This window comes from Lepidochelys kempii, chromosome 9 (genome assembly GCF_965140285.1).
Source record: "Lepidochelys kempii isolate rLepKem1 chromosome 9, rLepKem1.hap1, whole genome shotgun sequence".
NCBI classification, from domain to species: domain Eukaryota; kingdom Metazoa; phylum Chordata; order Testudines; family Cheloniidae; genus Lepidochelys; species Lepidochelys kempii.
In genome coordinates, this window is record NC_136388.1 from 32457792 (window position 1) to 32471247 (window position 13456).

Sequence of the window (13456 nt, forward strand, 5' to 3'; positions counted from 1 at the left end):
TCCTATTTTGGACAAAAGCTAAAGTGCATTCACTCAAGGAGCTATCTCACTGCTCCATAGAGGATTAAATCTATAGAACTCTTGACAATTAGCATCAGCTAAGAATCTGCCCCTGAATCTTTTACAGAATGATGCTATGGAAATTTATATTAGTTGAGGATCTGTCCCTCAGTTTTATATAAAAGCCTTATTTAAATATGCCTTGAACTTTAGTAAGGAAAGCACCATACTCTAGCTCTGATAAACCACTAGATGGAGCAAATTCTGTAGATGAGGTCCCTGCTGCCAGTTATAGTTTTGTTGCACCGTCCAACCAATTGCCATCTGATCTGATTGTCATAATAGATTTTGGGGAGAGAGGCAGAAAATTAAGTAATTGGCTTTAGATTATAACCATTACTTTATATTGCACCTGAAATCAAATGTGGAATCAGTTTAGAGTATGGAAGTGTTAGATGCTCACAAAAATGGGCAGCAGCAATCTGCACCAGCTGAAGCAATCCAGGTGGCTTTCAAGGGCCAGCCCCATTATGGTACATTGCAGTAATCTGTCCTATGACAAAAGGCATGGACCATAAAAATGTGGATAAGGTGTTATCTGCAAATGAACAATTAACCCACAAACTATTGACATTTTATAATGTACCTAATCATAAGGTGGTACATTATCTCACATGGGTGAGATTCCAGAGGACCGGAAAAGGGCAAATATAGTGCCCATCTATAAAAAGGGGAATAAGGACAACCCGGGGAATTACAGACCAATCATCTTAACTTCAGTACCCGGAAAGATTATGGAGCAAATAATTAAGCAATCAGTTAGCAGACACCTAGAAGATAATAAGGTGATAAATAATAACATGGATTTGTGAAGAACAAATCGTGTCAAAAGCTTTCTTTGACAGGGTAACATGCCTTGTGGTAAGGAGGGAAGTGGTACATGTAGTATATCTTGACTTTAGTAAGGCTTTTGATACTATCTTGCATGACCTTCTCATAAACAAACTAGGGAAATTCAACCTAGATGGAGCTACTATAAGTTGGGTGCATAACTGGTTGAAAAACCATTCATGGAGTTATCAGTGGTTCACACTGATAGGGCATATTGAGTGGGGTCCTGCACAGATTGGTCCTTTGGTTCCATTCAGTATCTTCATCAGTGATTTAGATAATGGCATAGAGAGTATACTTATAAAGTTTGCAGACAGTACCAAGCTGGGAGGGGTTGAAAGTGCTTTGGAGGATAGGATTAAAATTCAAAATGATCTGGACAAACTAGAGAAATGATCTGAAGTAAATAGGATGAAATCCAATAAGGACAAATGCAAAGTACTCCACTGAGGAAGGAACAATCAGTAGCACACATACAAAATGGAAAATGACTGCCTAGGAAGGAGTACTGCAGCAAGGGATCTGAGGGTCATAGTGGATCACAAGTTAAATATGAGTCGATAGTGGAAAACTGTTGTAAAAAAAGCAAACATCATTCTGGGCTATCTTCACAGGAGGGTTGTAAGCAGGACACAAGAAGTAATTCTTCTGTTCTAGAGATGTAAGTATCCGTTTAAAAAGTTAACCGTTTAAACTATTACAATTATATCATTTAAACGGATAACTGATTAAAGGGAGAGGGGCTGAGGCCTCTGCAGCCCCGGCATGGCTGGGGCTGGCCCTCGCCGGCCCATGCAGCTGGCCCGGGGCTGGGAGCTAATGGTTAAGGTCGGTTAACCAGTAAGACTAATGTTTTAACTGTTTGACCATTTAGTATTTTACATCCCTATGCTCTACTCAACACTAATTAGGCCTCAACTGGAGTAGTGTGTCCAGTTTTGGGCTCCACATTTCAGGAAAGATGGGGACAAATTAGAAAAAGTCCAGAGATGAGGGGGAAAAAAAATGATTAAAGGTCTAGAAAACATGACCTGTGAGGTAATATTGAAATAATAGTGTTGTTTAGTCCAGAGAAGAGAAGACTGAGGGTGACCATAACAGTTTTCAAGTACATAAAAGGTTGTTACAAAGAGGAGGGAGAAAAATTGTTCTCTTTAACCTCCGAGGATAGGACAAGAAGCAATGGGATTAAATTTCAGCAGGGGCAGTTTCGGTTAGAAATTAGGAAAAACTTCCTAATTGTCAGGGTGGTGAAGCACTGGAATAAATTGCCTAGGGAGGTTGTGGAATCTCTGTCATTGGAGATTTTTAAAAGCAGATTAGACAGGGATGGTCTAGATCAGTGGTCACCAACCGGTCAATCACGATTGACTGGTCGATCCTAGAGGATCTCCCAGTCGATTGAGATTTCCGGTGGCACAGCGGAGCTGCCGCTAAGGCAGGCTCCCTGCCTGCCTTGGCCCCACGCTCCACCCGGAAGCGGCCAGCCCAGCCCCAGGATCGGGGGGGCAGGGTCTCCCTCTGAGCGCTGCTCCTGCATGCAAGCACCTCCCCCACAGTTCCCATTGGCTGGGAACGGAGAGCTTTGGCCAAGAGGAGGTACAGGGATGGTGCTTTCATAGAGGGGCAGCGTGCGGAGCCACGTGCCACTCCACCCCACCTCCCTAGGGGCCACAGGGGCGCTTTGGCCTCTTCCGGGATCGGCGTGGGGCCGGGGTAGGCAGGGAGCCTGCCTTAGCGGCAGGCACACTGCACCACTGACTGGGAGCTGCTGGAGGTAAGTGCTGCCTAGCAGGAGGCTGCACCTGAGCCCCATCCCAGAGCCTGCACCCCAGACCAGCCCTGAGCCCCCTCCTGGAGCCAGCATCCCATACACCCTCCTGCACCCCGAATCCCCTTCTGCACCCAAGCCCCAGCCCTGACCCTCTTCCCAGAGCCAGCACCCACACCCACTCCTGCACCCCAATACTCTGCCCCACCCCGACCCCCTCCCAGAGCCAGCACCCTGCACCCCCTCCTGCACCCCAACACTCTTCCCCAGTCCAGAGCCCCCTCCTGCACCCCAACTCCCTCCCAGAGCCTGCACCCCAACTACCTCCCAGAGCTTGCACCTCTCACCCCCTCCTGTACCCCAACCTCCTGCCCCAGGCTCAGCCCAGAGTCCCCTCCCACACTGCGAACCCCTCAGCTCCAGTCCAGAGCCTGCACCCCCTACCCCAGCCCGGTAGAAGTGAGTGGGGGTGGGGGAGAGCAAGTGACGGAGGGGCTGGATGGAGTGAGTGGGGCGGGGTTTTGGGGAAGGAGCGGGGTAGATCCTGGGTTGCTCTTAAATTCAAAAAGTGATCCTGGGCTTAAAAAGGTTGGAGACCACTGGTCTAGATAATACTTAGGGTTGCCTTGATCTCTTGAGGTCCCTTCCAGTTCTGTGATTCTGTGATATTGTAGGATGGATAATATAATTCAAAAATAGTCTAATTTCTCTAAACTGTTTCAGGTTACAAGAAAAAGAAAAAGTAGGTTTTCAATACACATTTTCTGCCTGTATGATAAGAGGTGGTTCATGTTAGACTGCCTCAGCTCGTGGGTTAAACATTCATGTGCAGATAACATTTTATGTAATCTAATGCAACTCTTACAGATGACAAAAGTGGCTTGCATGTTTTGTTCCATATGCTACAGTGTTCATTCAGCAATAGTGTACATTGCCTTTAAAATAATTGTTCTAAATTTACTTTAATCTCTGTACCCAGTTTGATCGTGAACATTTCAGTGAAGTCTTTGTAGACCTAAAATGGTTTGAAAGCAAAGTAGGCAATAAATACCTCAATGAGGCAGCTGGTATTGCAGCAGAAGAAGCAAGAAGCCATAAGCAAAAGAAACAGAAGGTTGGTATTTTAAATGTATAGCTCTGAAAATGTAGAAATACTCAGCTGTTTGTCAAAATGTATGAGTAAATATCTGTTAAATTATTTTTTAAATCTCAGACTATTAAATGTTGTGGTCTTCTATATTTTTTATTTCTGGCTTTTTAGAAATCAGAAATGATGGGGAAAATGTAATATTTGTGGAGCGATATATCTGTCTTACACATACTTATACATTCATGTGCACTTTCCATTGCTACTTTTCTCAAATTAAGCACTTTTTTTTTTTAAATAAAAGACAGAAATCAGTGTGTCTTTCCAGCAGCTGCTATTGAACATAATTCAGAGGGAGAAGTCATACTGTGAAATTTAGTCTTGGCAGCTCAGAAGATGGGTGTATCAGTCAGATGTTTGATGCTGATTAAGTAAATAGCTTGCTCCATCAGAGCTGATATCTTAGACTTTACATCAAGATGGCAACACTGTGAATTCATAATTTTAATAGGTTCAAGAAAACTCCATGTGTTTGGCTGCTCTAGAGAAAACCGAGGATGGAATCATGACTTCTTCTAAAAGTAAGTACAAATTATTATGCAGCATACGTACAACAGAACCCTGATGATCTGTACAAATATTTGGGAAACCAGTTGTGAATTGGTAAGGAAGTGCAAACAAGTACAACTTTAAAAAATAACAGCAATATATTTTTTCCTAGTAACCTGTGTGGGTGAGGACAAAATAATGGATTTGCTTGTGTGTTTGTGTTTTAAAACTAGTCCAAAGCACCTAGATAGGATATGTAATTTTTTTCATTTATAAATTGAAATATACCAGTCAATTTATAAAAACAATGTATTTTTAGTGATATTAAAAGTCAATGTTTTGCCATTTTTTGGTTCAAATTATAAGTGTGCAGATTATTATTTTCTGACAGCATTTAGCCTGCTCCCATAAGTTTTTTTTTGGTCACAGAGCACATCATGGCAAATTGTATAATCTTTACATCCTTTGACCATTTGCAGACTCTTAATCCAGTAAGGTTTTGGACTGAATGGTACATGTTTTATTGTTCATTCTCCTCCTGTACAGAAAGGAATATTTCTCCTCTACTGTGAATTCAGAAATAAAACTACAGTAACAATGTCAACACTGAACAGTCTGAAATCTTTTGGCTAAGAAATGAATGTTAATCCAGTCTATTGGCTTCATTTCAGATGCATTGGAAGATGAACAAGAAGATGAAGACCTGTTTGAGACTGAGTTCAGGCAATACAAGAGAACGTATTATATGACTAAGATGGGTGTGGAAGTAGTTTCAGAGTAAGTCTATACTGAGCTTGCTTTCACTTTTTAAAATACAGAAGAGAAGTCTCTTAAGGTATGTCTACACTGCAATTAAAAATCTGTGGCTGGCTGGACCAGCTGACTGGGGCTTGCGGAGCTCAGGGTAAGGGGCTGTTTAATTGCCTGAGCTCTGGAACCCTCCCACCTGCAGAGTCCTAGAGCCCGGGTTCCAGCCCAAGCCCGGACTTTTACACCTTAATTAAACAGCCCCTTAGCCCAAGCCCCACAAGCCCAAGTCATTTGCATGGGCCAGCTGCAGGTGTCTAATTGTAGTGTTGACATACCGTCAGAATCTGGAATCTAAGGCAGCATATCCAGTCCTCAGGAGTGGAGTTCTTGGTGTTAAACTATAGCCATGACACTTCTTTTCATATCAGCCAGAGGTATTAGTCAACTAAGAAGTTTGCCATGATAAGCCCTCCTGTGCCAGAAGGAAGATCCATTGATATGACTCCAAAAGGGGCCCAGAAGACCATGTAGTTGCTAATTGCTCAAGAAGCTTTCCCTTGAATCATATATTAGTAAAAAGTAAATAAAGAAAGAAAGAACTCAATACTTAACATTTCTTTCTTTTTTAAGTGACTTCCTGGCTGATCAGGCTGAATGTTATGTCCAGGCAATACAGTGGATTTTGCACTATTACTACCATGGGGTTCAGTCATGGAGCTGGTAAGAGAATGAATGTCAGATGAGAGATCCTGAGTTGTGTTGGGATCAAGTGAACTTTGAGTAATATATTGGCACCATTTAATTATGTTTGTTTGCCTCTCTGCTGTGGATGTTGCAGTACTGAAATGAACTCAAATAACTTTTTTTTCTTCGGTAGGTATTACCCTTATCATTATGCACCTTACCTATCAGACATTCGCAACATCAGCAAACTCAAAATCCAGTTTGAGTTAGGAAAACCTTTCATGCCATTTGAACAGCTTCTTGCAGTACTTCCAGCAGCTAGCAAAGATCTGCTACCTAAATGTTACCAGGTAGGCTTTATAATTTTATCTTTACCAGTTTTATCATATACCTATTATTTTTTAAATAAGAAACTTTCTTCTGCTATCTTTTCTGTTCCTGTTGTCAAACTGAGCTTGACGTTTAGATTGTAATTATATGATTTTATAGCATAAAATTTACTAAATTATTCTAATACAATCTTTGGATGTGTAATTTCTGAATGAAGGCAGTTAAACTATCAGTTCATTCCAGTTTAGCCTTTACTTTGATTTAACATCATGCCCCACTTGTTTTGTCACCCTAGGCTGAATCTTAAATTGTCTATGAAAATGTAGCTAGACTGAATTCCCCTGTTTTATTGCTTTCTGATTTTCTAGCATTTGATGACTAGCGAAGATTCTCCAATCATAGAATACTATCCTCCAGACTTTAAAACAGATTTAAATGGAAAACAGCAAGAATGGGAAGCAGTAGTATTAATCCCATTTATTGATGAGGTGAGTGCTTTCAACTCATGGAAAAAAAGGTGTAACCAAACCCAGACAAACTCTTGCATAAGTTACAGTTAAGATTGTAAATAGATAAGTTTAAATTGGCATATGATTAGGACATTGAAAAATGTAAACATGTTGCCTGGAAATTCAGAATTAAGCTTAAAGTTTAAAATATAACGTTCTTAATTCAGAAGACTGGTAGTTACATTTCTACAGGCAACCTTAGCTTTGGAAGGAGTAGTAATTTAAACTTGAAAAATTAGCTTTCTCTGATTGTTGGCATTGTAAGTACGTGGCTTGTTTTAGTTTGAAATATTTTTTCCCATAAAGACTCCTTATTTTTTCATAAATATACCAATGTACAAAAAAAGCAGCTTGGACAAAATCTATATAGTAGAAAAATCACTTGATATGAACAAACAGTAATGGGCAGAAGACTTTAAAGGGAAACATTTAAAATTTCAATTTAGTTTAAAGTATTTGTCATTATTTTTAAAGCAAAGGTATAAGAAATAGAATGATCAGGGTTTTGGGGGTTTTTTTTCTTTCTCTTTTTTTTTTTTTTTTTTTTTGCATACAAGGTAACAATTGACAGCATATCAGTTTGAGCCACTCAAAGAATGAAAGAAATTATCATCATAATAACAGGGATACCCAGAAAGGAAAATAATAAGTAGAGAAAGAAGCAGAGTGGAGTCATGAAGGCTCAGGTCCTGCACTGAGAACTGGAGGGCTTTGCGTGGTTCTCAGAGCACGACTGGGGGCCTTGATGAATTTCTGAGATATGGGGAGCAAATGACTGTTCACATGGGGACTATTATATGGAAGACCTAGGGGAATATAATGATTATACATATGAGTATCTGCATCTACAGTAGTCATTACACGATTTCTGTGAGGTCTACAGCCTGTTACCTGGCATTGTCCAGCAGAATCTGTTCAGGTTTTGTTATGTATGTTAAATTTAAACTGGAAGAGGATGAAGTACATTTTACATTATGGCAAATTTGTGTCCAGTTTTCATGCCCCAGAGAGATTCCAAGTTAATCATTTTATTTTGTGCTAAACGGGAGCAGGATAAAAAGCGGGAAGCACTTATCCACTAGTTATGTTGGCCAGCAAAGTGCAGATATCCACCTGCCTTGGTGATAAATTTTTGAAGTGAGAAGGCTGTGGTGGTTGACTTGAATAGCAGATGCAGTTTTTAAGTAGAGTGGGAAGCTTGAGTCAGGAAGTTTGTACTTTTTTCCTTTGAAATATTTCAGATTGGTCATCTCACTTTGACCACGAGTGTTAAAATATTTAATTTAATAAAAAATTTAACTACCAGTGGAATTTTTAATTTAGAAACGATTGCTACAAGCCATGGAATCTTGCAACAAGTGCCTATTGGAAGATGAGAAGCGAAGAAATACTCACAGTGAGTGCCTGATGTATTGGTATGACAAAGACACAGAGTTCAAATACCTATCACCATGGCCAGAGAAGTTCCCTGCTATACAAAGATGCCACACCAGGTAATTCTGTAGTAATTATTCTATAGTAGATCAACCAAAAAATATTTGGATAACCTGTTTTTAGAATTTTGATATTTTTCCCTAGCATTTTAGCCACAGCATCTAACGATGGGTACAGAAACAGTAAAAACAGACACTTAATTGTGCTGCCCACGATGAATGATAATAGTCATTGCTAAAAGCCAGATTTTGCAAAACAAATTAGCCAGATGCTAAACCACATACCTTACGTAATGGTCTGCAGGTTTGGTGACTCTCAGGGCACTAGGGGAAGCAGATTCCCAAGGTGGGATGCTCCGAGAGCCTTGCTACCAGTCTTACGAAGGTAAGACCCAGGATATGATCTCAAGAGCATACCAGAGAATCTCACTGTGACAGTGAGGTATAGGGTGAGGACTGTGAGAAGAATGATGTAAATACATGGGTAGAGGTGGTTCCTCAGCAGACCAGTTCTAAAGTACTAGAATGCTAAAGATTATTACTAGCATTTTGAATTGTGCTCAAACAGTGCAGAGGGTTGAGCTCAGGTGTTAAGTGATTTATTTGCCTCACTCAGGAAACAGACAGCTGTACTTATGAACTGGAGCTTCTATGTGATCCTTAGGGATAGCCCTAAAAAAAATATTTTGCAATAGTCTAGCTTGGAGGTAGTGAAGGCAAGGAAGTATTATTGCAAGGTTCCAATTAGAGAGGAATGAAGATGAACCTTAGATGATGAAAGGTACCATGTGCCACCTTTATTAGCTTAAATTTTGCAATAACGATGAATCTGATAAGATTCTAATAAAATATTTGGTTAAAAGGCTAGTATTACACTCTCTATAAAGTATGTATATACTGTTTACACCTATTGCTCTTATTTCTTCCTCTGGCCAGCAGACACTACTTCAGTTTTATCTGAACTGAGTCATGGCAAGCTGCCTTTCATCCATATCCCTATTTTGCTCATGCACAGAGAAAGAAATGAGCCAGTAACCTCTCTGGTTGATGAGCAGTCAACACAGCTGAGTATATCAATGACCCAGAACTGAGTCTCACTCTCCTAGCACCTTTACATACTTATTGAAACAGTGGGATAACAAGATTGGGCTCCACAAGTGAGGGCCTATAGGGAGGCTTTTAGTTGCCCAACAATACTTGATGGGACCTCAGTGTGTGCACGCACCTATTGAAGGAGTACTTCATTCACTGCTACAAGATCCTGCAGGCTTGTTGTCCTTGCATCAAGGTTAATTAAATTAAAAGCTATTAATAGATCTATTAAAATCAACATGAATTCCATACCCTTATCTATTGTTAGAAGGAGATAATCCATGGATAACAGTCTATGTTCCAGTCATAGTCAAATACAATCCCAACTTGATAAGATTCAAAGAAATTGCTCGAATTAACTCATCATTACTTCTTGATAACCTTTTAGAAAAATCAGAGAGATGGCAATTACTGAGATTGTTAATGTCCAAAAATGGTTTCTTGAGCATGGGCCTAACTAATGATCGTTTAAGCATGACTGACAGTTTGCTCAACAAAGAAGCCCATTTTTTATTATGATTATTAACATATCTTTTTACTGGCTTTAATTATCCATGAAGGACATGAGATCATGTTTAAAGAGAGATTTTTTAGGAAGATTTTGAAAGCAGTTTTCTCCAGTCCACATGTTGAGAACTAACTTTTCCTTGATATCATGATATTCTTTGGTGAAGCTGTTTTAGTAAATACATTGTTTTTATTAGTATTTTTATTTTCTAGGTATAAAACAATATCTTTGGATGCCTGGCATGTAGAAATAACCCACAATAAAATAACTAAAGTTAACAAGAGCGCATTGTATTTTTGTGGGTTTCCTACTCTAAAACACATTGCACATGAGGTAAATGATTACTGTACTTTGGCATTTCCTCCCAACTATTTCACAAATTATTAGGGAAAGATTTGACATAGGTTTCGTGTGCTGTCTTTCTCTCATCTAGTTCTGTCTTAAAAAAAGTGGGGTACAAGTATTCCAGCAGAGCAGCCATGGTGAGAATATGCTGTTAGAAATCATAAGTGACAAGGATTCAAAAGAGCAGGTAAGTATCTCTCTTCCTAATGACAGTCTTAATTATGCACTGTATTAATTAAATATGCCCAATGAGAAGTTAAGGTTAGGTTATTTTTATCACCTTCGTGTTGTTTTATCATAGGAGAAACTCAAAGGAAAAAGTACATACAGTGAAACTTGCCCTAGGGACCACCTCTCATAGGCAACCCCGTGTCTTAAGTAACCAATTTAAATTGTTATCAAAATATTTGGTATAATTTTTTTCAGTCCCTCTTAGGCAACCAGTTTGGCTTACACATGGAGCTTTGCATAAATGTGTTGCACTCTAATTTTTGCAAAATAAGTTTCCCTTGCATTTGTACAGAGGGAGAAAGTGTGAGGTACACAGAGGCTGTTTCATGCCCAAGGCCAGAGAACAAATCACTAGAGAAGCTGGAATTAGAACTCCTGGAGTTCTTGTCTCTCAGTCCCAGGCTCAGACCTTTAGGTCATATTGCCTTCTCATTTCTACTAGCTCTTCAAGTAGTCTCATGACAGGTTTCACTGTACATTTGGAAATTGTTACCTTTATAAGCTCACAGAAAAAAACTTTTAATAAAAGGCACTGTAGTCAACAGTAAAAGAGATTAAATGATAAAGGCTGAGGTGGGGGAGGAAAAATTAGGGCGATTAAATGTACTGGGGTAGTGGGAATCTGTTGAAGGATTTGGATTTTGTCCCAATTTTAAAATATTGGAGGTTACTAATGCTAACTGCAAGGGTATCTACACAGCTCATGAAAGTGAACCTCCTAGCCTGGATCACAGACTTGGGCTTGTGGGGCTCGCACTACTGCACTGAAAATAGCTGTGTAGATGTAGCAGCTCAGGCTTTGAAGCCTGGGGAGAATGGTGGGCTTCTGAAAGTATACAATAAGTATCAGAATTCAAAGTGAATGTGTTAAAAGCTCTTAAGGCTTTTCATTGTGTATCACAAGATAAACTGCTACCACTTTCAAATTAGAATTTTTTATTATAGCAAATAATGCTTTCATGTTTATTTCATGTTTTATAGACAAATATTGCAATAATTGTATTTGATAGAATAACTGAAGTAGAGTAACTTTTATTTTTCAGTCTGTAGAAAATGTAGCCAGTTTGGTGCTTGGAAAGTCTGTTTTTGTTAACTGGCCACACCTTGAAGAAGCCAGAGTTATTTCTGTGTCAGATGGAGAAACTAAGTAAGAACAATTGCATGGAAAGTTGTCTGCCTATGTTGTTCATTTACTTTCCCAAATGTTCCAAAGGCTACACAGTAATCAGACTGTTTTTTAAAAGCAGTGATTCAGAGTGCATTTAGATTAAATTACTTATTTAAAAGGGGCAGGGCATCTCAGGGCAGCTGCTAGAAGAGGAAGCTCTGTTTTAACATGGTTCTTGGGGCTTGGATAGTTTTATGGAGGCATGGATCTCCATTGTTTCCCTCAAGATCTGTGGGACAAACTCCATGTTTATTCTAATGGGAGAGGCTCTCTCACAAATAAACCTGGACAGAATAATTTGAGGGAAACTGCCAGGGGAATCTCTTTGCAGAGTTTTCCTCTGCACACCCCATGCAGGTTTTTCACAAGTGTGGGGTAATGTGGCCTGTTAAGTGGGTTGATGTGGAATGGAAACCATCCTATAAATCTTGAAAAAGAGCAAATATATTTTCTAACTAAAATAAGTTCATTCATAATTAGTTAAGTGCAGATCTATCTGTTGCAGTTAATTATACACTTACAATATCTTTAAGGTTTTATTTGGAAGAGCCACATGGAACACAGAAGCTTTACCTGGGAAACGCTGTGCCACCGACTAAAGTGGCATATGTTGGAGAGAAAGAACAGAACATCTGGTTGAAAGAAGTTCAGGGGATTTCAGAACAGTAAGTAGTTAGAAAATTAAATTTTGTAATTTTGCTGTTTAAAGCTCAGCTTCTTTTTGTTGCTTCATTATGGATTTAGTTAGAAGACTAGGGCTGTTGCATACATGATAATAAAAGATGCCAAGCTAGTGAATGAGGGTGTTGAAAGATTAAACACAGTCACTTAACAGTTACTTCTCCCATAATGGCATCTAACTTTGTAAACTGAACTGTTTTTTATTAGCAGTGTTGATTAATAATTCTCCTGACCAGTCACCTCCATGATGCGTTTGAAGGAACAGTTGAAACTCCCACTTCTCTTCCTGTAGTTGCAGCAACACTCAGCTATCCTTCCAGAGGTTCCACCACTCTTACATCATTCACTGCACTCTGGGGCTTCCCAAGGCTTTCAGAAATGCATGCATTCTCTGCATATGAGAGAAGTCTGCGTGCAGTGCAATTTGAATGGATCCACAGCAGCTGAACCCCCTGTAGAAGTTACTGAATCCTACTGCATATTTGCTGTAAACAGTGGAGAGGGAAATGAGTTTGTGATCCCTATCCCACTCTGAAGATCGTTGGAGCACAGTAGGTGTTCCTAGGAGGACTGTTGGTCAGGTCTTTCAACGATATGGGGTTCAGGTGCCCATGCAGCAGCAAGATGATTTATTGTATACTGACATGCAGAGTGGATCAATACATTGACACCTTTGGTATCGTAACTTAAAATTTTCCTTTTTTTCTGGAGTCCAGTCTCTCCCACAATTCTTGATGTCTGGACTGCTCCACTCTCTCTGAAGCTCATGGAGGTGGAGCAGAATTTTGGAACCGCATGATCTGGCCACACCCCCTCAAGTCCTGCTTGCTTCCATTTTTTTTACCTCTGTGTGGATGGCAGTATTTTTCAACCTTTACATATGCCCCAGGGGTTTCTGGTCAAAATTTGGTATAGTGGTGAGCAGCCCTCCCACCCTCTCCTCTGCCCTAGGCCAGTTTTTTAGCTGGATGTTGGAATCCCCCAGAGCCTCAGCTGCAGTGCCTCCCTTCTGGCTCATGTGCGCATCCAGGTATGGAAGATCAGCCTAAAAAGCACTGATTGAAATCCAAACAGTGCTCCATCTGAGACTGCCCTCCCAGGCTTGGCAGATAGTGTGTTGTGCCCAATCTGCACCCAGCCTTCCGTTACTAGCTCTGTTAGATTCCAAAGTTATGAGTGGGACAGTCATGTAGGATCCCCTGCCCACCAGAGCAGATGAGACTCTAATGTGGGAAAAATGGACCTGGAGTCTATGGGAAGAGTTGGGAGAGTGTTCAAGGATGAGGAGGATCCAAGTCAGATTACTCAAGGCTTAAGTTCCAAGGAGCCCTTGAAGACCAGAGAAGGCAGACTTGTGGGTTCACAGATCCTCACCCCAAGTCCCAAAGTGGGTGCTGAGCACTGTGGGAAAAGAAGTAGGGTTATAA

General features: G+C 40.2%; 1 protein-coding gene across 2 annotated transcripts in view; it reads left to right on the forward strand.

The window, feature by feature from the left end:
* Positions 1-13456, forward strand: part of XRN1 (5'-3' exoribonuclease 1) — a 78386-nt gene that overhangs the window by 27628 nt on the left and 37302 nt on the right. For both annotated transcript variants that reach the window (XM_073359804.2, XM_073359805.2), the window contains exons 10-20: positions 3642-3776; positions 4261-4330; positions 4970-5075; positions 5679-5768; positions 5926-6082; positions 6431-6550; positions 7895-8064; positions 9817-9937; positions 10038-10136; positions 11224-11327; positions 11882-12013. In XM_073359804.2, coding sequence (XP_073215905.1) covers positions 3642-3776; positions 4261-4330; positions 4970-5075; positions 5679-5768; positions 5926-6082; positions 6431-6550; positions 7895-8064; positions 9817-9937; positions 10038-10136; positions 11224-11327; positions 11882-12013 — 1304 coding nt within the window. The remainder of the gene's footprint in view (positions 1-3641; positions 3777-4260; positions 4331-4969; positions 5076-5678; positions 5769-5925; positions 6083-6430; positions 6551-7894; positions 8065-9816; positions 9938-10037; positions 10137-11223; positions 11328-11881; positions 12014-13456) is intronic.